At 44.3% G+C, this 27,662-nt stretch overlaps 1 protein-coding gene across 6 annotated transcripts in view; it reads right to left on the bottom strand.

The window, feature by feature from the left end:
- The window catches only part of TDP1 (tyrosyl-DNA phosphodiesterase 1), a 90,821-nt gene that overhangs the window by 7,823 nt on the left and 55,336 nt on the right, over positions 1–27,662 (bottom strand). For 4 of the 6 annotated variants that reach the window (XM_055361200.2, XM_019009500.4, XM_055361203.2 and 1 more), the window contains 2 exons: positions 17,738–17,840; positions 3,772–3,880 (listed from right to left, as the gene is read on the bottom strand). In XM_055361200.2, the coding sequence (XP_055217175.2) occupies positions 3,772–3,880; positions 17,738–17,840 (212 nt within the window). Of the gene's footprint in view, positions 1–3,349; positions 3,881–17,737; positions 17,841–27,662 lie in introns of those variants that run through there. The other 2 variants (XM_055361196.2, XM_055361201.2) reach the window with 2 other exon arrangements.

The raw sequence follows: 27,662 nt of genomic DNA, 5'->3' as shown, positions 1-27,662 counted from the left end.
CTACTCAGGAGGCTGAGGTGGGAGTATCACTTGAGCCCAGGAGTTTGAGGCTGTAGTGAGCTGAGACCATGCCACTGCAGTCCAGCCTAGGTGACAGAGCGAGACCCCCCTTTTTTTTTTTAAAGGTGGGGGGGCTTCTTTTAAAATTACTATTAGTAAAATGGGTTTGGTTAAGTTTGATTTTTCAGGAGAAGAGGAATGTAAGTTTGATGAGAGTAAGGATTTGTGCCTGTCTTGTTTGCCAACATATTCCAAGTACCTAGATGGTGTCTGCACACAATAGGCTCTCAATATAGATCTGTGGAGAGAATGAATAAACAGTAACTACTGCACCAAGCAGGGTATACTGGTAGCTGAGTCTTAGTTTTTGCTTTACTTTGATCATTTTCTTGGTTTCAAGATATCTGGCAGCCTCTTGCATTGAGCTTTACTTCATTCACAGCAGTATATTCCTTTGCTAAGCTTTTTGTAGTCTTCTGTCTTTAAAATAACACTGACAAGATCTTAGAGGTGTTACAATGGCTTGAAAATCACTTTTTAAAATGAAGTGCTTTTCAAATGTTCTTAACCACTTACTTTTTCAATCTTGGTAAATGCCTTTCTATAGTCCATACGGCTTCCCAGGAATGTTGGCTATATATGAACTGGTAATACTGAATTACTAGCATTATCCTACATGCAACTGAGGCAGTGTAGAGGACAAAACAGTACCAATATTAAATAAAATGCTCCAGTCTCTCTTGTATGTATCTTTATTTTTTAAAAAATTTATTATTATTATTTTAGCTTAAGCACACCCTGAGATTATATGTATCTTTCAAAAGAAATGCTGAAGAAACAAACAAAACTCATTTAAACATTGGAAAGCATTCTGCTTGCTGGCCAAATAAAAGATTTCTCATTCCATGGTCTAAGAACTATACCTAGTTGTAAACTTCTAAGTTCCTGGGAATGCTTACTTTACTGGAAGGAAAGGGCCCTTGGAACATTTTTCAGGCTCTTCTAGTGCTTCCATTTTTGCCTTCTTAGTCCTTTGAAGATTAGGAGTAAAGAAATGAAGGGGGTGGAATCCAGCCAGGGTGCAGGGCTGGGGGTGGGAAGTGCAGGGCCCAAGGCCAGACCCCAGCAGATAAAGCCTAATCAGTCAGTCCCCACTTCCAACAGGGAGGAGGAAAACTTGGGTTAAAAAAAAAAAAAAAAAAAAAAAAAGGAAGAAAAGGAACCTGAAGAACAGATAAGGGGAGAAAAGACAAAAGTAGCATAAAGCCAAAACAGGGAAGATAAGTACTTTATAGATAATCTCAGTTAATCTTTTCAATAACCGTATAAGGTAGATACTCACAGTTCCTCACTGTGTAGACAGAGACACTAAAACCTAGAGAAAGTAACTAAATGCCCAAGTCTATTTAGTAAGTTGTGGAGTTGGCACAGAAACATGGCCTGATTTTAAAGCAGGGTTTTCCTGGGTTTTTTTTTTTTTTTGGTGGCAGGTAAGATCCTGACGGACTGCTTTAAATTCTGATAAAAATCTAGATAGCCTTGCTACTGAAAACGAAATATGCATGAATACACAACAAATTTAGAGGACTCAACAGAAAGGCATAGGGGATTTCCACACTTTAGAAAGGAGAAAAAGAATGCCTCCTGAAACTTAGCATCAAACTATTGATTAGAGAAATACAAAGTTACCAGCAAGAGGCAGGATGGCACACTGGACAGCATGATAGGATTAACTTTGTCAGATGTGTTAACACCATCTAAGAAAGGGCCCATCAGACAGAGAAGGCTTGGTTCACCATGAAAGCTGAGAAGGTTAGTGGGACAGAGGAGGCTTGGTTCACCATGAAAGCTGAGAATGGTGAGCGGGACAGAGGAGGCTTGGTTCACCATGAAAGCTGAGAATGGTTAGCGGGACAGAGGAGGCTTGGTTCACCATGAAAGCTGAGAATGGTTAGCGGGACAGAGGAGGCTTGGTTCACCATGAAAGCTGAGAATGGTTAGCGGGACAGAGGAGGCTTGGTTCACCATGAAAGCTGAGAAGGTTAGTGCGACAGAGGAAGCTTGGTTCACCATGAAAGCTGAGAAGGTTAGTGGGTAGGGAAGTTGTTAGATTCCATGAAACATTGTCGAGGGAACAGAGGAACCACTGGGCAAGGCTGAGCTTGGTAAGAACTGGAGATTTTGGGGTATCAATGAGTGATGTCATTAAAATTTGCCAATTGAAAAAAAAATCTTTTCTCTGTTCAGATTTAACACTGGCTCAGAAACCTGCAGATTATAATTTGGCTACTCATGTGGGCCTCTCCTTTCCAGTGGAGAATATGCTGATTTGGTGATGTAATTTGCCATTTTAAATTAAGTGTGTCTTGATTATATATCTCATCCTGTCTGAGTTTGCTAAGTGTGGACCCACCTTAAAGACAGATATTCTCAGGGCTGATAAAAGCAGCAGAGCAGCCTGTGAGGCTGGGACACACGCAGGCCAGACACAGGTGGGTACACTGATGCCAGCCAGCCTTCCTCTGAGGACAACTGAACCTTCTGCAGCTATTCCTATTGTGTTTCTACTGTGAAAGATACTTGGTCACTGCCCTTAAGACTCAATGCATGCAGTTTTCAAAGTGTAGCCCCTGGGGACCTCCCTTTTGAGGGTTTGTGAGCATGGTGGTTGGGAGGGTCTGTGAAGTCAACATTATTTTCATTGTAGTATTAAGCCATCATTTGTTGTTTTCACTTTCATTTTTACACAGGTATACAGAAGCTATGCGATGTGATATCACAACAGCCTCAATGAGAACACAGCAATGAGAATTCAGGTGTCACCTTTTAAGATGCACATAAAGAGGCTTGCAAAAACATAAAGCACCACTTTCCTTGCTATTTTCTTCTTTTTGGAAATTGTCATAACTTTTTTTTTTCCTTAGAGTTGGAGTCTTGCTCTGTCACTCAGGCTGGAGTGCAGTGGCTCAATCATAGCTCACTGCAGCCCCAAACTCCTGGGCTCAAGCGATTCTTCTACCTCAGCCATCCAAGTAGTTGGAACTACAGGCATGATCCACCACACCCGGCTATTTAAAACAAATTTTTTTTTACATACTGGTTCTCGCTATGTTGGGCAAGGTGGCCTTGGGCTCCTGGCCTCAAGCAATATTCCTGCCTCGGCCTCCAAAGGTACTGGGATTACAGGTGTGGGCCACCGTGCCTGGCATAAATGTACGTTACAATAGATTTATTATTGTTACATTTCTTGGTTTTAATTTCTAATAGTTAGACTTAATGACCTTTTGACCTTTATGATGGTGTGAAAGTGATACGCATTCAGTAGAAACAGTACTTTAGTAGTCTCCAATAAATTCCATGAGATAGTCAACAATTTATTATAAAACAGTCTTTGATTTATTTTGCCCAAGTGTAGACTAATTTAAGAGGTCTGATCATGTTTAGGGTAGGCTAGACTAAGCTATGGTGCTCAGTAGATTTGACGCATTAAATGCATTTTTGACTTATGATATTTTCAATTCATGAGGGGTTTATCAGCATGTAGCCCCACTGTAAGTCAGGAAGGATCTGTATAGTAATTATAGGAGTGCAAAGGGATTCCACGACTAACCAGTGGCTACAAGGCCCCAGACAGGCTGGCAAAGGGCCCTCTGCAAACTTGAGCTTCCAGAGGGTTCCATGAGCCAGGATCCCACCGAGACCAAAGGCTTCTCCTGGGCTCTGTTTTTCTTATGCATATCCACCCGTGGTTTTCCTTTATCTGTGTCTCACCTTTACTTCCATACAGTTCTGGAGGCAAATCATATGGCACAGGAAAGGTGGCCATTGGCTCCTGGCTGCCAGCAAAGAACTTCTGTTTCACTTTGAAACTGTCTAGACCCTGCAGACACACAGAGGAAATCTATGATTGCACCCCATTTTCTGGGTTTAAAAAAAAAAACAGAAGGCCCCAAGAAGCAATAATATCTTTATGGTACCTAAATAAAATTCAAATTATTTCGGAGCTATTTTCAATGTTCATAGGCAAATATATTTACAACCCCCCCGCCCCAAATTATTTTCCTTTCTAAACATAAGAGCTTTAATTTTCAGGAATTAAGTTATAGCAAAGTTTGCAAAAGTTTTCAAAGGATACAAAGAAACAAGAGAGACAATTTTGGATATGATAGCCCATTTCAACCAAACATTATGTACAGTTTGCAGGGAGTTTGTAGAACTCACTGTATAAAAATACCTCAAAATACTTCCAACATTGCTATAGTAACAGGCTGCCTGGAGTAAGAAGAAATAAAAGCTGCTTTCATGTATAATGAAAGTGTTCCAATATAATGTGACAGAAGTATAAAAATGAAAATTCTTTAAGACCTATCAAAATGGAAGGTTTATTCCAAGAACTCTAGAATAGGGTATTAATTTTAGATCTTAATCAGGGTGGAAGTGGAGGTTCTATATCTAGGCTGATGTTCACACTGCCACTTCCTTCCAACACAAGGCCTGCCGCAGTGCAGGTGCTTACCACATGACCGATGTGCCCCCTTCGTGCTTCCACACATTGACCATCTCCTGCCCCTTCGTGGATCATCCTGGCATTCTGCTTGTCCGTCTGTCTCTCATTCCTTCTGTCCACCCATCCACACACATATCCACCCTTCAAATCCTCAATACGCACATACCCAACAGTGCTGATGTCTTAGGAACCCATAAAAAGAACAAAGACTGAGGTGCAACTTAGCAAGCGGAGGCTGGTCATGGGCAGTGTCAGAGAACACGGGGAGGTCCGTGTTGACTGGACTTCAGACAATCTGGGTTCTAGACTTTTCTCTGGCATTTATTAAGCTGAGTAAATGACTGATGTCTGCACATTCGTTCATTCGACACTTTATTTCTTGAGTCCCTCTTCTGGGTCAGGCATGGTGCCAGGCACTGAGTGTACAAGAGTTAACATAAACATCAATATCCTTGTCCTCATGGAGTATACAGTCTGGTGGAGGGACATCAAATACATCTATAAAAGTAAAATAAAAATTACTATTTGTGCTAAGTGCTGCAAAGAAAAGCAAAGGAGTGCCATAAGAGCAGGCCTATTTTAGACTTGGCAGGAGCGGGTGATCAGTGGAAGCCTCTCTAAAAAAAGCAACACCTTTATTAAACTCTGAAAGATGAGTAGAGTTTGGTCAGGTGGGAGTGGAAAGAATTATGTTGCAGGTGGAGGGAACAGCATCCGCAAAGGCCCAGAGGTGGCAAAGAGCCTGGCAGGTCCCAGGGACTAAAACAGATGTTGAGTGGGACAGTTGGCCACTTTTATTAGGTTTCTTTTTTTTTTTTTTTTTTTTTTTGGAGACAGAGTCTCACTCTGTCACCCAGGCTGGAGTGCAGTGGTGTGATCTCGGCTCACTGCAGCCTCTGCCACCCGGGTTCAAGCAGTTCTCATGCCTCAGCCTCCCGAGCAGCTGGGATTACAGGCATGCACCACCATGCCTGGCAGATTTTTGTATTTTTTAGTAGAGACAGGGATTCACCATGTTGTTCAGGCTGGTCTTGAACTCCTGGCCTCGAGTGATCCACCCACCCCAGGCTCTCAAAGTGCTGGGATTACAGGTGTGAGCCACTGTGCCTAGGTTTCAATTTCTGTGTTTGTCCGCATATTCTCACTCATAGGTGGGAACTGAACAATGAGAACACATGGACACAGGAAGGGGAACATCACACTCTGGGGACTGTTGTGGGGTGGGGGGAGGGGGGAGGGATAGCTTTAGGAGATATACCTAATGCTAAATGACGAGTTAATGGGTGCAGCACACCAGCATGGCACATGTATACATATGTAACTAACCTGCACATTGTGCACATGTACCCTAAAACTTAAAGTATAATAATAATAAAATTAAAAAAAAAATGTTCTGTGTTTGTAAAAGTGGGAAAGGCTGAGTGTGGTGGTTCACACCTGTAATCCCAGCACTTTGGGAGGCTGAGGCAGGCAGATCACTTGAGGTCAGGAGTTCAAGACCAGCCTAGACAACATGGTGAAACCACATCTCTAATAAATAAATACAAAAAAAAAAAATTAACTGGAGTGGTGGTGTGTGCCTGTAATCTCAGTTACTTGGGAGGCTGAGGCAGGAGAATAGCTTGAACCCAGAAGGCAGAGGTTGCAGTGAGCCAAAATCGCGCCACTGCACTCCAGGCTAGGTGACAGAGTGAAACTCCATCTCAAAAAAAAAAAAGACTAAAAATGAGATAATCAAGCTTCTGGAGACATTACCATTTCTAACTTTAGCACCTAGCACAAGTCCTGGTACATAGTAGGTGTTCAAGAAATACCGATCTGTAGAAATGGAACTAAAGTTCCTTTCTTGCTTCCTTTATAAGTTTCTGCATAAGAGCAAATGGCACAACCTGTGTGAAAGTGTTTTGTGCATGTCAAGACCTACAGAAAGGTATGGGTTACAGCACTGATGAAGATGGTGATCAGTAATACAGTGAAAGGCAGGAGGTGGCAGATGCCAGGCACAAACTCTAGACAGAATAGGAAGAAGTGCCCTTCTTCTAGTCATTTTCCTTATCCAAGAAGGATAAGGAAAGGCTTTGTAGAGGATATTTTAGCTAGGGCTTGAAAAATTGGTGTAATTTTAATAAACAGAGAGGTGATAGGGAAGAATACCAAGCGTGAGAACAGCATAATCAAAGGCAGGGTCAGCAAAGCACAGAGCAGGCACATTCCGGGAGTGTGAGGGCACTGACACAGAGGAGGGTGACAGGGAAGACACAGAGGAGGGGGACAGGGAAGACACGGAGGGCAGGCAGGCCAGCTCGGCAGCACCTGCCCCCAGGTTTCCCTGCTCACGTGTTACCTTTGACACACTCTGGATCTGAGGAAGTCCCTAATTATCTCTTGCTTTTGCAGACTGCTTACTTGCTGTGTGGCTCTAAGCAAGTTACTTAGCCTTTCTGGGCCTTGGTTTCCTCGTTTATGAAATGAAGATGATATGAGCACCTAATTCATAGGGCTACTGTGAGGATATTTAAGTTATTTAACAATGACTGGCCCATGGTACTTATTCCAGGAAACAAATGAGTATAATTATAAGTATTTTCAGGACAATTCTCTGTGATGTAATCACTCCTATTTTACAGAGAAGGAAACATATTTGGAGGTTAAATAGTTGCCCAAGGCCACACAGCTATTAAAAGTGGCAAGGCCGGGCACAATGGCTCACACCTGTAATCCCAGCACTTTGGGAGGCCAAGGCGGGTGGATCACCTGAGGTCAGGAGTTCGAGACCAGCCTGATCAACATGGTGAAACCCTGTCTCTACTAAAAATACAAAAATTAGTCAGGCATGGTGGAGTATGCCTGTAATCCCAGCTACTTGGGAGGCTGAGACAGGAGAATTGCTGGAATCCAGGAGGCAGAGGTTGCACTGAGCCGAGATCGAGCCACTGTACTCCAGCCTAGGTGACAGTGATGAAACTCTGTCTCAAAAAAAAAAAAAAAAAAAAAAAAAAAAAAGGCCTGGTGCGGTGGCTCATGCCTGTAATGCCAGCACTTTGTGAGGCCAAGGCGGGCGGATGACCTGAGGTCAGGAGTTTGAGACCAGCCTGGCCAACGTGGAGAAACCCCATCTCTACTAAAAATACAAAAAATTAGCCAGGTGTGGTGGTGCGCATCTGTAATCCCAGCTACTTAGGAGGCTGAGGCAGGAGAATCACTTGAACCCGGAAGGCGGAGGTTGCAGTGAGCCAGGATGGCACCACTGCACTCCAGCCTGGGTGACAAAGCGAGACTCTGTCTCAAAAAGAAAAAAAAAATGGCAGGGCTGGAAATCAAACCGTCTTTCTGATTCTTGGTCCTACATTCCTTCCACCAAGCAAACAAATGGTCTCACATTCACCACCAGGAACTATGACAAAGGAAGAATTCCTTGAAAATTTAAGGCAGGCAGGGTCAAGATGAGCCAAATTCTAGAAACCCTGGTATTTGGACATTTTAAAAAACAAAGAGGCTAGTGGCTGGGAAGTGATTCCAAGTTAATGATTATTATACTTTTATGGAGTTTCAGGTAAAAAATGACTTCTCTCTTCTTTAGCTCCTATTAGTCCTGATATTTTCAAATATATCGTGGCCACAGGTTATGGTTCTTTACAGCCTGGGCCCAGATCTGAGGCTGTGTGCTCGACCCATGATTCCATTTTGTGATATTCGACCTCAGATATGAGAAGGTTTGAACTATCCCTGTCTGACAGAAACCAATATGCTTTTATTTTGAATGCCATTTCTGATCCAAATTCTAGGTTATTACAAAAAAAAGTACTACTTTCCCCTTCAATCTGAATGTCAAATAATTTGAGGCTGTCTTCTAATTATCATTATTTATATATCACAGTGGTATCACTTGGCATTTTACAAAACAGAGGAAGGCACCCTCCCAGGCACAGATACTTAGAAGACAGTTAAGACAATACGTTTATAAAACACCAGGTGAGAGGGTGGACATATATCACACATGAGAAATTGCTGGCTTTTCCTTTCTTCAGCTTTGGGAGTGAAAGAGCTGATTGTCGCTGTGATGATTTATGTTTAGCAGCTTAGCTCAATCATAGGGAACAGGAGGCATGCTTCAGTTTCGGTCAGAGATGTAATTTATGTTTTTATTTGCAGCTATCCGAGTAGCAACCTCAAGTGGTAAAACCCTACACAAGGCATCAGGCTTTCCTGGATAAAACAGTGATAGCAGCTGAACTTCCCAGAAGGGGCACACTTAGTCAAAGACCAACTAACTAATTGGCAAGGAAGTAAATTACAGGAAGGTGGTGGCATCTTTCCTGCAAGGCAGTATAGGATCAATAACTGGAAGTGCTTCCAGCTAGGGGCTTAGGAAAAGCTTTGTGGAGAAGTGTAAATCTAACAGGACTTTGAAGGATGGGTTTTTGATAAGCAAAGGGCTGTTTGTGTGGGGCTGGGGGAATGCAGTTCAGAAGGAAAGAAAAGAGTGCAACGTCATCATAGAAGTGACATCAAGATTCTGATTTGACTGAAAACCCATGGAGTATCAGCCCCTGCTTTCAACCTTCTGTTGAACTGTGTGGCTTATATGCTGTTGCTGCTACTGCTAATGTCAACTGCAACCTTTACTGAGACTTGCTAAGTACCAGGCACTGTTGTAAACACTTTATGGGTTATAACTCTTGATCTCACATGAGATCCTATGAGTTACATTGTTTCCATTGTACAACGAGAAAAAGGGGCCTACGGAAGTAGAATAAGGAGGCCAAATCTAACACAGCTTGTAAGCAGGATCCTAGCTCCTCTCTGTCTCGCTTCAAAGTTCATTCTCTTTCTCTCATTTTGGCTCCTAGAGATCTGAGGTTCCTAAGGGATCTGTCCAATGTGTTTCCCCATATTCTCTTACCAAGTTACTTCAGAGTCTCTGAGACAAAGAGCAGTAGATCCCAGGATCACACTGCTAGTAAAAAGGGGCCATTGCTGCTACAGCCTACGTGCATTAATATGCTAACAAATACTTGTGGGTGGCTGGAGCCTGGGGGACATGCTGTTCCAGCTCACAGTGGACCTTGATGTCACACAAAGGAGTCCGGACATCATCTCGTGGGCCAAAGATTGCTGCTGAGGGTTTAAGGGCAGAGGAACACAGACCCTGACATGTGGGTAGAAACCCAGCAGTAGCCTGAGATGCGGAAAACAGGGAGGGAAGGGTCAGTTCATCCAGGGGAGAGAGAAGGTGACAACCAGTAGGAACAGGCAGAGAAATTCTTGCCAGGAATGCTCATCATCACTGGCCATCAGAGAAATGGAAATCAAAACCACAATGAGATACCATCTCACACCAGTTAGAATGGCGATCATTAAAAAGTCAGGAAACAACAGGTGCTAGAGAGGATGCGGGGAAATAGGAACACTTTTACACTGTTGGTGGGACTGTAAACTAGTTCAACCATTGTGGAAGACAGTGTGGTGATTCCTCAAGGATCTAGAACTAGAAATACCATTTGACCCAGCCAACCCATTACTGGGTATATACCCAAAGGATTGTAAATTATGCTGCTATAAAGACACATGCACACGTATGTTTACTGCAGCACTATTCACAATAGCAAAGACTTGGAACCAACCCAAATGTCCATCAATGATAGACTGGATGAAGAAAATGTGGCACATATACACCATGGAATACTATGCAGCCATAAAAAAGGATGAGTTCATGTCCTTTGTAGGGACATGGATGAAGCTGGAAACCATCATTCTCAGCAAACTATCACAAGGACAGAAAACCAAACACCACATGTTCTCACTCATACGTGGAAATTGAACAATGAGAACACTTGGACACAGGGTGGGGAACACCACACACCGGGGCCTGTCGTGGGGCGGGGGGAGGGGGGAGGGATGGCATTAGGAGATATACCTAATGTAAATGATGAGTTAATGGGTACAGCACACCAACATGGCACATGTATACATATGTAACAAACCTGCATGTTGTGCACATGAACCCTAGAACTTAAAGTATAATAATAAAAAAAAGAAAAGAAATTCTTGCCAGGGCAGATGGTATAGGATGTGGACAGGTGAGAGGAAGGAGTAGAACGCAAGGGCCGTGGCTTTATTCGCTGGATGCGAGAACATCAGCAGGTACCAAGATACACCATGTCAAATTGTTGCCCGGCTGTGGCCTCCTGGGAAACCCTGGCGGCCCACAACAGATGGGCTGGGCCCAAGGCAGGTAGACAGCATTGGTGTCAGGAGGAAGAAGACAAAGAGAGGGTTAAGGTGGCGGCTCTTGTAAACTGTATTAGGTCTTCCAGCCAGAGCCACATCATAAGAGTGCATGTACTTGTGGTACACACCATGTTTACAATGAAAAAATTTAAACAGAACAGAGAAAAGAGAAAGTAGAGACTTGACTTTTTGGAACCCAGTAGCACAGGACCAAGTGACCCTGGGGCTCAGAAGAGGCTGAGACCAGCACAGGGACACCTGGGCTACTTTCATCCGGAAGGAAGCAGTATTGGACCCTGATCCAGGCTTCTCAGATGCTTATGTGCAATATTATTCCCAGAGGCAGGAGGAATTCTAGCCACAGTGCGCTAGGCAGGCTCAAGTCTAGTGCCTACTCAGTGGCTGACAGAGTATGTGCTCAATAAACACCAAAGGAATGAGGTCCAAAGAGAGAAGTACTTGTACCTCCCTGATATATGCACAGAGGCCTTTGGGTTTAGAATACAGCTACTGATCTTTGAAATAATCACAGCTTTCCTATATTGAGACTTTCTGAACCGTAGTCTAATTTAAAAGTTAAATACACTTAAAGGGACAACCCAGAACACATTACATAATTGATAAATTGATTTTAGACCTGAAAAGAATAAAGTCTTTGATTTAAATTAACAAACTTTTATTAGGCGACTACTACTACTATATACCAAACATCACTAAGTACTGCGCATACAAAGTCAAATGTACCTTGACATGACTCTCCAAAGCTCTTGAAAGTGTTCTTAGTCAAAGGGGAAGCTATTGACAACATATTTTACAAGTTAGGTTTCTCTCAAAAGGATGTATTTCCAGATTTATTCACTTAAAAAAACAAGAAAAAAAATAGGAACACATGCTACCAGCGACTTATCAGCCTCCAGATCAATCCCAGGTTTCAAATGGCATCTTTATCATGAATGGGAAATGCTGGTTCTCCACCTGCTGTATTTTTAGTTCACAGTAGTGTCACATCACACGGCAACTTGGTTCCAGAGTGACAGGTCCTAATCATGGCTGTGGGGAAGTAGAGAACTGCAGGATTCCTTTTCTAGGTGAGGCCTCTGCAGTGTGTGACACTGTGCCATTCTGGGCACTAAGCTTGACTATCTGCAACAATGGCTCCAAATGAGCCCCTCAGAACACAGCAAGTGACACGGCCTACTGGTAAGGACAAAAGTGGCAACTCTGGCTGCTGATACCTCAGACATGTGGGTGGTGCGGACACAGAGTTCTACCCAAGAGATATGAAGGAGGGCTGATCTCAAGGAAGTACATTCTGGATGATGTCCAGTCTGAAGGATGTCTAAAAAATTCTGTATTAAATAAGTCTATTTGGCAAACATGAAGCCAAAAACACTAAAAGGCATGTCTTGCTGGTACTGAACAGGGAAACCTAAAAAAAGATATTAACTCCTGGCCTCATTTTATGATAAACTGCATTCTTGTCAGTAAACATTTTAGGATTATGATACAGAAATCTTTAAGATATTTATTAAGTTAATTTATAGGGATTGGCATTTGTAAGTACTGCAGTGGACTCCTAAGCGTATGTGCATTTTAATTTCAAGACAGCTACAGATGAGCTATTCCATACGGCAAATTGCTTTACAACACAGTTTGTGAACATATTTAGGCACCTACTGCACACAATACCCACTGGACCAAAATCACAGTCTCCATACTGTTTCACACACTTCTCACATTGTTCGGTATGGATCAACTTAAAGGAAACAACTTCAACTAACAGACACTTAGGAAAAGCCTCCCACAGGACCCATTCAGCTCACTCTGGTCCAGGAGACAAGAGTCAAAGGTCACAATGCAAGGTGGGATATGTGCTGAGCCCCAGGTTCTAGAAAGTTGTGGATGCAGAGGAGGGGTGCCTGGAGTGGAGACAGGTGCAGCAGGCAGAGGTGGGGCATAAAGGTGTCATTCTCAGTACAGATTATGGCTGGCTAGCAGGGTGGACCTGGCTCGTAGTGAGAGCCATGAGTTCTGCACAGCATAAACAGTAAGTACCAGGAACGAGAGCTTAGGAGTCGGAGCACGAAGGGGAAAAGAAGCCCTGCTAAGGAGGCTGGATTCTACCTTACAGGATCTCCAGCAGGTAACAAAACCAGATCTGTGGTCTACAAGGCCCATTCCCACAGTCGACTGAAGAGTAGCATAGATGTGGCCCAGGGAGGTGAAGTGGGGGCCATGGCAGTAACAGCTGATTCGCCCAGCATGTGATGTTGTGGGGGTGTTCAGAGGGAACAGATTATCAAGAAGCATTAAGGAGTGAGAAATGACAAGATCTTTTGGGAGGTTGAGAAGGATCACTTGAGCCCAGCAGTTCAAGACCAGTCTGGGCAACATGGCAAGACCGCATCTCTACAGAAAAATTAACAAGTCAGCCGGGTGTAGTGGCACACACTTGTAGTCCCAGCTACTCAGGAGGCTGAAGTGGGAGGACTGCTTGAGCCTGGTGGAGACTGCAGCTCTGTACTCCAGCCTGGGCAGCAGAGCAAGAGCCTGTCTCAAAGAAAAAAAAAAAGAAAAGACATGCCAAGAGAGTGAGGTGAATAGTAACAGTGACTCATTAATAATCAGGTTTGTTAAACAGTGTGGTTTACATGGCTAAGATGATGATTTTGATAATACATGCAATGTGCTATATCCTCAAGTACCTTTAAATAGTATAAATCATAATCCTAATTTCAGAATTATATTTTGTAAGATTCAAATTCTCTGAAAACTGGCCTAAGACCACTAGCCCTGCTTAAAAAAACTGATGCCTTTCTACTATCCACGTGGAACCAAGGCCAGTGGTGTGTTCTGTTCTCCAGTCTCCTTCAGATTGGAATTCCAAGCCTCTCATACCCACGCCCCATCCCCATTCCAAGCACACAGAATTGTTTGCTCTTTCCCAAACACAGCCTGCACTATTATCTCTGTCTGGAAGCCTCCTCTTCCCTGACAGCAGGTTAAGCTCATACTCCTTTCTCAAGAGTGAGATCGAATGCCACCTCCTTAACAAAGCCTTTCCCAAGCCCCCCAGGCAGACCACATGGTCCCTCTTCTCAGAGCCCCTGTATTTTGAATGCCCCCACACCCTAGTTCTTGTCATATATTGTAATCACCAGTGTCTGTTTCCTCAGCTTATCCATGTGTTACCAGAGAACGAAGCCTCCACTTCATCCTTTATTCTCTCCGCAGGGGCCTGGCAGACAGCAGGCACAGGGTATGTGTGGGACTGAAGTGAGTATGGAGGTGGGTAGTCCCAGGCCACTGGAACGTTCAGGTAGGAGCCTGGGGTATGCTTTGAGGAGGGAACCGTCGGGCTGTTCTGTTGGACAGCCTCTCCTTCACAAGTTAAGCATCTCACTCCTGTGCACGTATAAACTCAGCGAAATGACAAACTACCTCACGGAACAAATCTCTGGGTCATCCTCAAGGTCAAAACCATCAATGTTAATTTTGTGAAGGCCAAGCAAAGGTCTACTTTTTTTCCAGAAGCTTCACATATCAGTAGACAACATAGATGTTGTGATATAAGCACTTAAAGATAAAGTCTCCTATATCAAAATAACCGAACAACCCTTTTTACAGACTGACAAGACGCACATCAACTTACTTATGGGTGAAACCCCTTGGTAGTATCTACCCCTCAGGGTGACTTCCTCGCTCACATCCATCCTCCCTTCTCTGGAAACAGGCTCTTTCTCCGGGAATGGAGCTGGGAGAGTCCTGTGTCATGGAAGGCAGATCTAGGCCTGAGGTGTCACTGGGATGCGGACTGGCCAGCACCTGGGCTGCAGAGCCATGCTAGCTGCAGAACCCAGGGAGAAGGGCCGCTGCTGAGTCCCCTAAGAGGGCCTGGCCCCGTTGCTCCCAAGTCTCAGCTACTCAGCAACTCCTCTGATCCCATGACATCCCCCCAGCATCTTTTCAGTAAACTCCTTCCATCTGTGGGCTTCTGTGGGCACAAATTGGTTTCTGTAACGCACAACAAAGTCCTCTGGCTCTGCTCACTCAGGTAGGCACCTCCCTCAGATCTCAGCACCCAGCTCTCACCCAGGAAGGATGTCTCTGTCTCATTGCTTAGGTGTATCAGGTGGCCATCTGACTCTATGACCACCCTGCCCAACTAGCCTATGAGCTCCCTGGGAGGGGAAGGGTAAAGCCATTCTGTGTACCGTCCACAATGCCTGATTAGAGCACTCTGCCCAAGTCATTTGTGATTCACTGAAGGACACAGCCCAACCAAAGGGACAATGGCTAATGACAAGACAGGTATAGTGAGTGGGGCCTCACCAGGGTCATGACGGAAGCCTGCTGGAAAGCACTGTTCCAGGCTCTGTTTTTTGAGATGTGCTAACAAACTCTTGGAAAATCTGTTACAATCTTAGACTGTTAATTACATTGTCACCCTAATTGGTGCCTAGCTCTTGAATCGGTTGGCATAGTCTAGAAGGGGTGGAATCTGTTTTATATTCTTGTCTGATGGTCTTTATAAATAATGCAATCTCTATTTTACCTGGAATGTGCTATAATGGCGCTCTTTCTTATTCCAAAATATAGAAGAGCCCCCCTATAAGGTCAGTTTAGGGATTCCAAATGATTATTTCTTTTTCTCTATTAGCCTTCATTAATGGATAGTCAGAGAAAGAATATCTGGGGTAAAAAATGAATAGCTCAGAAGGGTTTAGAGGACCTGGAAGGGCAATACATTTCTTCCTATTAGCATTTTCATGATCAGCATTTTCATGGTCAGAACAGTTACAAAGGACCGGACTTTTGTAAATGCTGACAACAGAAGCCAAACAGGAGTGATGTGGAATTTATTCCATTACTTATTATTGGGAGAGAACTCCAGCCACAGTTATTATAAAAGCCACAGTCACTATAATCACACCTCCTAGTGATGTGACTTCATTGTTTCCCACAAGCTGTGTGATAAAGCTGAAATCTTATAACTAAAAGAGGTTAGTTACATAGTTTTGTAGTGAAACTGAGACAGAAAGAGAAAGAATGGATAGACTGGTGAGAAGAGGAGAGAGAAAGGGAGAAAAGAGCTCTTCACCTGAGCACGGTGTGAGAAACAGTGAACAACGCTGGGGTGGGCTGGGAAGGTGGGTGCTCTCCAGCGTGCCTTAAGACTGGATTAAGCGGTGGCACACACCTGTAATCCCAGCAGTTTGGGAGGCTGAGGCAGGCAGATCGCTTGAGGCCAGGAGTTGGAGACTTGGCCAACATGGTGAAACCCCGTCTCTACTAAAAATACAAAAATTAGCTGGACGTGGTGGCAGGCGCCTGTAGTCCCATCTACTAGGGAGGCTGATGCAGGAAAATCAATTGAACCCTGGAGGTGGAGGTTGCAGTGAGCTGAGATCGTGCCACTGCACTCCAGCCTGGGCGACAGAGCGAGACTCTGTCTAAAAAAAAAAAAAAAGACTGGATTAGTCCAGATTGAAGTCTGAGGACAAGCACACACCAACCCCTCAGCTATATCTTCTGGTCCAGTCGGTGTTGTCCACAATGGAGCTTTGTCATGTGTGTTTGTCATAAATTCAACTATAGCCAGTGAGGAGGGCAGGGGAGGGAGGAAGGCGGGGAGGGAGGGAGGGAGGAAGGCGGGGAGGGAGGGAGGGAGGGAGGGAGGAAGGCGGGGAGGGAGGGAGGGAGGGAGGGAGGAAGGCGGGGAGGGAGGGAGGGAGGAAGGCGGGGAGGGAGGGAGGGAGGAAGGCGGGGAGGGAGGGAGGGAGGGAGGAAAGGAGGGAGGGAGGGAAGGAAGGGAGGGAAGGAAGGAAGGAAGGGAGGGAGGGAGGGAGGGACGGAAAGGAGGAAGGGAGGGAGGGAGGGAGGGAAGGAAAAAGCATTAGCCATCTGATCATGTGGGCGAAGCATTAGCCATCTGATCATGTGGGCGAAGCATTAGCCATCTCATCATGTGGGCGATTCTGAGTGTGTGCCCACAGTGACAGGAAGGAAGGAAGGGAGGGACGGAGGAAGGGAGGCAGGGAGGGAGGGAGGAAGGGAGGGAGGAACGGAGGAAGGAAGGAAAAAGCATTAGCCATCTCATTGTGTGGGCGATTCTGTATTCTGTGTGTGTGTGCCCACAGTGAGTATAAGGAGGTGACATGGGAGATCTCAGTCCATGTGCCTCTTATGGTGGGAATCTCTCTCTGGGTCAAGCGTGATTCTAGCATTTAGAGAAACAGATGGCTTGTATACCCCAGTCCCTACGTGCAAGCCACTCCTTCTGGTGTTTGGACACAGCCACTCTTTCTGGTGTTTGGACACAGAAATCTCAAGTGGCTCCAGAGCTAGGAGACAAGCTGGCTGTGCTGGACATCTCGAGAGACCACTTCGACACGGTGCTTTTCCAGGGGGCTTACTGGGCCAGAAGCACATGTCCTTTGTGCCACCCCACTGGCCCCGCCTGGCCAAACTCTAGCCGATGATGTGAACCAATCTCTGCTTCCCAGTTTGTGCCACTACCAATTCCTTTCCAACGTTGATGCCATTCCCACCTCTCTCTATACAGCCTACATCCTAAGCATCTTTCAAATACTCTGCCAAGCTCTCCTGCTTCACAACTTCATCCTCCAGTCACCCCTACCTAAAACAACTTGTGCTTGATTGGGCCATTCCTTTGGTGACTTGTCATCTACCACCTTGAGATAAATCTTCACATTGTAGTTCACAATATTTATTTTAAATGTTATTAATTTCGCTGGAAGCACACAGTCAATTCCTAATCAAGTACATGCCTTGAAAGCAGGTATCCCACTGCACCCAGACTGGTGAGTGTTCAGTAAGCTCAGAGGTACAGACCAGTGGTTAAGAGTGCAGGCTCTGGGTAAGAATCCCGACTGTTTCCTGCCTACCTTAGGCAAGCTGTTGTGACTAAAGGAAGAGAACACAAAGCCCAATTCATCTCCCATGTGACCCACTGTGCAGTTGGAAGTGTAAACTTACAAATGCTGAAGGGAGGAAAAGGACCCCGAGCTCGTAGGAGCGGATCATCAGCTGGGTGCCATTCTTCTCCAATGCTCCCCAGGCAGCCTTGGACAGATTTGCGCTGCAGAGACAAGGACACAGAAAGGGCTGACTCAGGGAGGCATCTCAGTGTGGGTCAAACTTCCACAGCTGCAAGAGCACCGGTCAAAAAAATATATAGCTGCAATCACATTCATTCATTTTCTAGCAGAGTTGCTGCATTTTTGAAAAGAGAATTTAAAATCTGCTGTTCTCTAATCCTCGAGATTTATCTAATTGCTAATTTGGGATAGTTTCACCCTCATCTGCATTTTCCTGAGGGCAGCTATTAAAATAATTATCTTTCCTTAGATTTTATTTTTTTCTTTCTAAAGCCCCTTTTCTTTTCACGATCCTGGAGTAGCCAGGATTTCTGGTTTTGTTGTATATAAAACTAGCATTTAAGAAGAAAGTTAATATTATCTTATGCAGTAGTATCTTAAGCTTCATATTTCCTTTTTCAGTTTTTTTGCCAGGTAGTGCTAATTTCTACTTTCAATGTGAAGAAAACAGCTCTGAGGGCAAAGACTGTTATTTGTATCTAGAGATAAATGGTACATTCAGAATGATGTTTTATATGTTCAAAGAGTTGTAGCTAAAAAAATCACGGTACAAGCCAGGCATGGTGGCTCACTCCTGTAATCCCAGCATTTTGGGAGGCTGAGGCGGGCGGACCACTTGAACTCAGGACCAGCCTGGGAAAGATGGCAAAACCACATTTCTAAAAAACATTAGCCAGGCACGGTGACGCGAACCTACAGTCCTAGCTACTTGGAAGGCTGAGGCGGGAGGATCGCTTGAGCCTGGGAGGTGGAGGTTGCAGCGAGCAGAGACTGCACCACCACACTCCAGTCTGGATGACAATTAAAACCTCGTCTCAAGAAAAAGAAAAAAAATCAAGCTGCAGCAGGACGAAGGAGACTGGACACTGAACTTGCAAGAGGTGCCAAGGTGCATATTAAGGTGCTCAGGAATGGAGACCACTAAGCTCTGAGGCGTCTTCAGAGACTCTTTTTATAAGCGAATGTGGCAGAGACTAACATAAACCCACCATAAACATTTTTTCAGTTAGGCTCACCCAAGTTCTATTTCATTTTTAAAACATATAAACCTCAGCTATTCAGAAAACTCTTTAGAGCCTGACTTTGTGGATGACTGTGACTATTTTGAGATTCACTCACTGGTGCACCAAGTATGTTTTCTGAGCTATGTGCTGGAGCTATTGTCTGCTGGAATTGGAGAGTCAAACAAAAACAACGACCAAGTAAGATAAAAAAAAAAAAAAAAAAAGTTTGTTAAGGGTTCTATGGGAACAGAGAAAGAAGAATGTGGAAATCAGAGCTAAGGAAAACTCTTGAAGTGATTAGGCTGACTTAAGCAAATAGAGCATTATTTACAAGCTTTCCTGGCTTCCTAAATGAACCATATTGAGGACAGGAAACCTTTGCACAAGGACCACGATCATGAACATCACTGTCTATGACGTCGTTGAGACATAAAGTGAAGAGGAAGCTGATGTTTATGATAAACTGGTATTATGATTCTAGGAAAAAAACTTTTTTTAAAAGTCCAAGATGACATCTTGCTTTTAGGTCTTTCACCTGTTAGTAAAAACAGGTCATCTCCTGGGTGAAGAGGAAAGTCTAACGGCAAAAGCAACCAGTGGGTCTGAGGTGTATTTCTCACTTTTTAGATGATCGCTTTCTGGCCAACTCTTGACTATCAGTATCATGACAACACAGATGGGAGGTATCTTCTGGAAGGCTGTTCTCATTCTTTCCCCATGAGTTGTGTTTTCTTAGCATTCCAAGATTTGAGGGCTTATTCCAAAGTAAAGTTCAACAGAGATCACAAGGACAGCCTTTCAGATGGCTTCCTCCAATCCCTCCTTTTATTTGGCTTGTAACAGATTTCTAAGCATTTGGAACCTTAGAAACTCTACTGTGAACACTGAGAGCCTGAAAGTCACTTGCAGGTTGTCTAGGTGATAAATCAACATGCCCTGAGATACCATCTTTAATAACTTTTTACATTCTGGGTAATACTTTGAATCACGGGCACCTGGGGCAGCCAGGAAGATGGGGTATTTCCAAACTCTTGTGGGGTTGGGGGGCAGGGAGGGTGGGGGGGGTGTGCGTGTGTGCACGCACACACACGCCCGTCATGTACAGCAAAAGCACTATGTCTTTCATGAGGCACAGCGACACCACAGGGGTCTCTTGCTCCCACAACTCCAAAGAGTTCTAGCTTCTGTTCTCCACATGGAATCCACTGTCCACTGCCTGTCCTGGCTTCTGTTGAAAACTCGTTTTCACCATTTTGTTCCCCCTGCCCTCATTCTTCCATTGTTCTTTTTTCTACTGGACTGGGCTGCTTTCTCTCCCAAGTGCTGTGGTTTGTGTTGTTGCTGCTGGATACCGAGTGATGCTTCATCACTAAAGAGGGGTGGGGTATTTAATTTACTTTAGATCCTTAGGGTAGAACTCTGGAGGTCCCATGGTCTACCATCTACCAGAAACACTACCCAAACCCTTACTAAAGTCATGTTGAGTGACAGTAGCTTCTGGGGGTGTATCAGTCAGGGTTCAATCACAGAAACATAACTAGGAAATTGTATATATATGTGTGTGTGTGTGTATTTCTTACAGGAATTTATTATCATGTAATTGTAGGAGCTGGTTAAAGTCTTTATAAGGGTGTTATCTTTGTCCTGATGCTGGAGCTAGAAGTCTACAGAGCAGGCAGAAGCCAGAGGAGGACAGGCATAAAGTGGAGAATAACTAGCTGGAGCCACAGGCAGGGACTGAAGACTGTGAGGATGGAAACCCATGTGGTTTTTGTGCCTCTGGCACTGGAGGTGTGGATGTCTTGCAGAAGACAGGGCCTTCATCACAGAAAAAATACATACCTGGTGAGGGCCAGGAGTTAGAAAAGCTGACGGAGGACTTGGGAGGGTGTGAGGTCCAGCTTCTGCTGGACACAGTGACAACGCATGAGTTATAAAAATGGCTGCTGTCTCGGCTGGGCACAGTGGCTCACACCTGTAATCCCAGCACTTTGGGAGGCCAAGGCAGCGGATCATCTGAGGTCGAGAGTTCGAGACCAGTCTGACCAACATGGAGAAACCCTGTCTCCACTAAAAATACAAAATTAGCCGGGCGTGGTGGTGCATACCTGTAATCCCAACTACTCAGGAGGCTGAGGCAGGAGAATCGCTTGAACCCAGGAGGAGGAGGTTGCTGTGGGGCAAGATGGAGCCATTGCACTCCAGCCTGGGCAATAAGAGCGAAACAACTCCATCTCAAAAAAAAAAAAAAAAAAAAGGCTGCTGTCTCACATTTGCTCTCCAAATATAAGAATCTCCCTTGGGGCCCACCTAATTGGAAACATACAAGAAAGGGAATTCTGGAAATTGTGGTTGAGGGTAGACAAGTTGACCATTACCAAGTGTTAGGAACTGAATGTTTGTGTCCTCCAGAATTCATATGTTGAAATCCTAACCCCCAATGTGTTTGTGTCCTCCAGAATTCATATGTTGAAATCCTAACCCCCAATGTGTTTGTGTCCTCCAGAATTCACATGTTGAAATCCTAACCCCCAATGTGATGGTGTCAGGAGCAGGGGCTTTGGGTTAATTATGTCATGAGGATGGGGTCCTCATGAATGAGACTGGTGCCCTTATAAAGGAGACCCCAGAAAGCTGCCTTGCCCTCTTTCTACCTTGTGAGGACACAGTGAGAAGTCAGCAGGCTGCAGCCCAGAAGAAGGCCCTCACCGGTACCTGGCCATGCTGGCACCCTGACATTGAACTTCCATTCTCTAGAACTATGAAATATATTTATAAGCTGCTCTGTATAGCAGTCTGAGCTGAATGAGGCACCAAGCCACCACAGCTAAGCTGACTAATGATATGTTGCTCATTTGGCAGTTTATTGTCCCCTTGCCTACAAGGAGTGCAAATGGTGGCAGAATACCCTGCCACAGCTTGTGAGGTGTGACTGCTTATTACAGGTTTGACCTGAGTCCCCAATATGAACATTCTGTCCCAAAGATTAAATTTTTAAGAGTAAACTTGAAAACGTATGACAAAAAATTCGTACAGGAAATCTCAGGAGAGCACAGGAATGGCATGTTAGGCACATGGAGAAGGCAGGCGGGCACATGCTGAGAAAAGAGCCCTGGACCCTGAATCAGGAGCAGTTTATGTCTCAGCTTCCCCATTAGCTGTGACTCCTTAAGCCACTCCTCTCCTCCCTGGGCTTTAGGTTCCTGTATCCAGAATGAGGGCTGTCAGCCTATGAGACCAAAAATCCCTTTCCAGGCTAGAGTCTACAATGATGAGAGACACCCATGCTCACATGAACTAGAGTGTTCCCCTCCAGTGATGTAGTCTCATCCTAAGGTAAAATCTCTGAGTTTCACTGGAGGTTTACCACTGGGGAGTGGAGTACTTGTTGGATGTTCATGGTAACACATGGGGGAAACAACTGCCTGAGAAAGGAAGTGGGGAGCTATGAAGATGACCTCTGGGCCAAACCCTGCTCCAAGCATCTTTCAAAACCTGAACTTTGGTAATGGGAACAGTTGCCATCACCAAACCCTGCTTGAACACCAATTAGAGTGGCTGATTAGACTCACTTTTAAGTTTTTTTTTTTTAGAAGATGTACAAGTCCCCAAGGATGACTGCTGTTATGGGAACATACGTCCACTGATAAAATATTTCTTTTTCATCATTAATTACTTAACAGTCTAGGCAGCAGCAGCAGCACAAAGAGTACAGAGACAATGAGACAATGTACAGACTGAGGCTTTGGCCACCGCACTTCTAGAGGACCAGGGATGAGGGGACAGACATGTTCACAGACAGCTGCAATAAAACAGAATGTTAACTGTGTGCTGGAGAAGATGGAAACCAAGCAGCTGTACTGATGTGGAGGGGAAACCATGACTCCAGCCAATGCTGCTGTTGCCCTTTCCTAAAACTCCACGGCAGTGTGTGTGCCACAAACACAGACATCGTAGGTTTCCTTCCATTTTGCATTCTCTGTAGGCTTTCTTGTATTACTCTTAGGCTCTGTTTTATGGATTGAAAAGACATTTCACAAGTGATATGTAAAGATATTCTCACTGTAAAAGATTCAAGTTGTATACAGGTATACACAGGAACATAATCTTTAATTTTGATAAATTCTGTCCAATTTCTGTCTCAAGCATCTATCCTATTTAGATTATTAGCAACACTGTATAGAAGTATTCTTTTCTTAGACTCGAGAACACTTGGTGGATAGTATCTATTAAAAGTTTTACAAGTCTAATAGGAAAAATATATCTAATTTATATTTGACTTCTCTGATTACTAACGATATTAAGTATTGTATTAGTCTGTTCTCATGCAGCTAATAAAGACATACCCAAGACTGGGTAATTTATAAAGGAAAGAGGTTTAATGGACTCACAGTTCCACATGGCTAGGGAGGCTTCACAATCATGGCAGAAGGCAAGGGGGAACAAGTCACTTCTTACAAAGGTGGTAGCAGGCAAAGAGAGAAAATGAGAGCCAAGTAAAAGAGGTTTCCCCTTATAAAACCATCAGATCTCCTGAGACTTATTCAGTACCATGAGAACAGTATGGGGGAAACTGCCCCCAAGATTTAATTATCTCCCACTGTGTCTCCCTCACAACATGTGGGAATTATGGGAGCTACAATTCAAAATGAGATTTGGGTGGGGACACAGCCAAACCATATCAAGTATTTTTAACTGTATCTACTTGTATCAGTCTGTTCTCATGCTGCTAATAAAGACATACCCGAGGCTGGATAATTTACAAAGGAAAGGATGTTTAATGGGCTCACAGTTGCACATGGCTGGGGAGGCCTCACAATCATAGCAGAAGGCAAAGGAGGAGCAAAGGCACATCTTACATGGCAGCAGGCAAGAGAGCGTGTGCAGGGAACTGCCCTTTATAAAACCATCAGATCTCGTGAGACCTATTCACTATCAAGAGAACTGCTTGGGAAAACCCACTCCCGTGATTCAATTACCTCCCACCAGGTCCCTCCCATGACACATGGGAATTATGGAAGCTACAGTTCAAGATGACATTTGGGTGAGGACACAGAGCCAAACCATATCATTCTACCCCTTACCCCTCCCAAATCTCATGTTCTCACATTTCAAAACCAATCGTGCCTTCCCAACAGCCTCCCAAAGTCTTAACTCATTTCGGCATTAATTCAAAAGTCTACAGTCCAAAGACTCATCTGAGACACAGTACGTCCCTTCTGCCTATGACCCTGTAAAATCAACAGCAAGTTAGTTACTTCCTAAATACAATGTGGGTACAGGCATTGGGTAAACACAGCCATTCTAAATGGGAGAAATTGGCCAAAACAAAGGGGCTACAGGCCCCATGCAAGTCCAAAATCTGTCAGGGCAGTCAAATCTTAAAGCTCCGAAATGATCTCCTTTGACTCCATGTCTCACATCCAGGTCACGCTGATCCAAGAGGTAGGCTTCCATGACCTTGGACAGGCTCTGCCCCTGTAGCTTTGCAGGGTATAGCCCCCCTTCTTGGCTGCTTTCAGGGGCCGGCATTGAGTGTCTGCAGCTTTTCCAGGCCCACCATGCAAGCTGTCAGTGGATCTACCATTTTGGAGTCTGGAGGATGCTGGCCCTCTTCTCACAGCTCCACTAGGCAGTGCCCCAGTAGGGACTCTGTGTGGGGGCTCCTACCCCATATTTCTCTTCTGCACTGCCCTAGCAGAGGTTCTCCATGAGGGCTCCACCCCTGCAGCACACCTCTGAAGCAATGGCCTTGCAGGTACACAGAAGTTAAGAATTGAGGTTTGGGAACCTCTACCTACATTTCAGAGGATGTATAGAAACGCCTGGATGTCCAGGCAAAAGTTTGCTCCAGGGACGAGGCCCTCATGGAGAACCTTTGCTATGGCAGTGTGGAAGGGAATTATGGGGTCGGAGGCCCCACACGGAGTCCCCACTAGGGCACTGCCTACTGGAGCTGTGAGAAGGGCCAGAATCCTTCAAGATCGCAGAATTGTAGATTCACTGACAGCTTGCACCATGTGCCTGGAAAAGCCATAAACACTTAATGACATGAGGCTCCATCCCTGCAGCAAACTTTTGCCTGGACATCCAGGCTTTTCCATACATCCTTTGAAATACAAGTAGAGGTTCCCAAACCTCAATTCTTAACTTATGTGTACCTACAGGCCCAACACAATGTGTAAGCCACCAAGGCTTGGGGCTTGCACCCTCTGAAGCAATGGCCTGAGCTGTATGTTGGCACCTTTTAGCCATGCCTGGGATGCAGGGCACCAAGTCCCAAGACTGCACAAAGCGGCAAGGGCCTGGGCCTGGCCCACAAAGCCATTTCCTCCTAGGCTTCCAGGCATGTGATGGGAGGGTCTGCCGTGAAGACTTCTGACATGCCCTGCAGACATTTTCCCCATTGTCTTGGCAATTAACATTTGGCTCCTCATTACTTATGCAAATTTCTGTAGTCCTCAGAACATGGGTTTTTCTTTTCTATTGCATTGTCAGGTTGCAGGTTTTCCAACTTTTATGCTCTGCTTCCCTTTTAAACATAAGTTCCAACTCCAAACAGTATCTCTATGAATGAATAAAACTGTATGCCTTTAAGAGCACCCAAAATCACCTCAAACACTTTGCTGCTTAGAAATTTCTTCTGCCAGATACCCTATATTATCTTTCTCAAGTTTAAAGTTCCACAGATCTCTATGGCAGGGGCAAAATGCCACCAGTCTCCTTGATAAAACATAGGAAGAGTCCCCTATGCCCCAGTTCCCAACAAGTTTCTCATCTCCATCTGGGAACATGTTAGCCTAGACTTCATTGTCCATATCACTGTCAGCATTTTGGTCAAAGCCATTCAACAAGTTTTTAGGAAGTTCCAAACTTTCCCACATCTTCCTGTCTTCTGAGCCCTCCAAGTCTCTAGGAAGTTGCCACTTTCCCACATTTTCCTGTCTTCTGAGCCCTCCAAGTCTCTAGGAAGTTCCCACTTTCCCACATTTTCCTGTCTTCTTCTGAGCCCTCCAAACTGTTCCAACCTCTGCCTGTTACCCAGTTCCAAAGTCACTTCCACATTTTTGGGAATCCTTATAACAGCACCCCACTCTACCGGTAGCAATTTACTATAACAGTCTGTTCTCTCACTGCTAATAAAGACATACCCAAGACTGGGTAATTTATAAAGGAAAGGAGGTTTAATGGACTCACAGTTCCACATGGCTGGGGATGCTTCACAATCATGGCAGCAGGCGAAGGAGGAGCAAAGGCATGCTTTACATGGTGGCAGGCAGGAGTGTGTGTGCAGAGAAACTGCTCTTTATAAAAACCATCAGATCTCATGAGACATATTCACTATCATAAGAACACCACAGGAAAACCCACCCCCATGACTGAATTACCTCCCACCAGGTCCCTTCCACAACATGTGGGGATTATGGGTGCTACAGTTCAAGATGAGATTTGGGTGGGGATACAGCCAGCCCATATCACTACTGAACGCTGATGTTTACCTCCGTGAAGTATCAATTTTTAAACTATGATACTGTTTTTTTCTCTTGATATGCAGTGCCCATTAGTTTCCTGCTGCTGCTCTAACAAAATGCCACAAATTTAATGACTTAAAACAAAGATTCACTATCTTACACAAAGTAAAGTAAAATTAAAGTTTTAGGAGGATTGTGTTTCTTCCAGAGGCCCTCAGGCAGAATTCATTTCCTTGCCTTTTCTAGTTCTAGAGGCTGTCTGCATTCCCCTTGGAATGTCTCTGTTCCTTCATCTTCAAGGCCAGTGAGGTTAGCTGAGTCCTTTTTCATGCAGTGCTCTCTCTCTCGACTTGTCCCTCTTCCACTTCTAAGTATCTTTGTGATTATACTGGGCCCTCCCCCAATAACCACCCCATTTTAAGGTCAGTTGATTAGCAAACCTAATCCCACCTGCTGCCTTAATTCCTCTTTGCCAGATAATTTAACAGTCACAGCCCCTGAGGATTTACACAAAGACATCTTTGGGTGGCCATTATTCTGCCCACCACACAGTGCTTTTCATATATTACAATTATGTTGCAAATGTTTGCCCAGTTATAACTTTGTTTATGAAAACCTTTATAGTTCAGAAGGTAATTTTTGCTTGTTTTCTTCCATTTTGGGGCGAGGAAGGAAGTTATCCAAGGTGCAGTGTTTGACTTTATAGCTTCTGGGTGTGAGGTCTTACTCAGAAAAACCTTTTCATCCATCCCAAAATGGTGTCTTTTGACAAAATAAAGTTTTAAAATATTCTGAAGTCCAAACATGTGTAAATCTTTTCTTGCAAGTGCATTTTATGTCTTATGTACTAAATCTTGCCTACTTCAAGGTTGTAGGGTATTCTTGTTCTAGGCTTTATAGCTTTAGCGTTCTCACTTAGGCATATGATACATCTGAAGTTAATTTTGTCTATGTCCTAAGATAGGCTAAGGTTTTTTTTTCCTGCATCAATATCCAATTGCTTTAGCAATATTTATTGAAAAGAACATCCTTCATCCACTGAATTACATTGGTGCCTTTGTCAAAAATGGTTGATGATATATGTGTCTATTTCTGGACTCTGTTCTGTTCTGTTGATCAATTTATCTATTGTTATGCTGATATCACAGTCTTACCCTGCTTTTATAGTGAATCTTGAAATCATGTTTAAACTCCTTGGGGTTTTACAAATGCACAATCATATCTTCTGCAAATATAGTTTTACTTCTTCCTTAATAATCTTTATGTCTTTTATTTTTTTGCCTTATTGCACTGGCTATAACTTCCAGTACAATACTGCAGAGAACCA

The sequence above is a fragment of the Gorilla gorilla genome, chromosome 15 (assembly GCF_029281585.2).
Source record: "Gorilla gorilla gorilla isolate KB3781 chromosome 15, NHGRI_mGorGor1-v2.1_pri, whole genome shotgun sequence".
NCBI classification, from domain to species: domain Eukaryota; kingdom Metazoa; phylum Chordata; class Mammalia; order Primates; family Hominidae; genus Gorilla; species Gorilla gorilla.
Note: the sequence above shows the minus strand (reverse complement) of the source record. Positions and strands in the feature narration are given on the sequence as shown.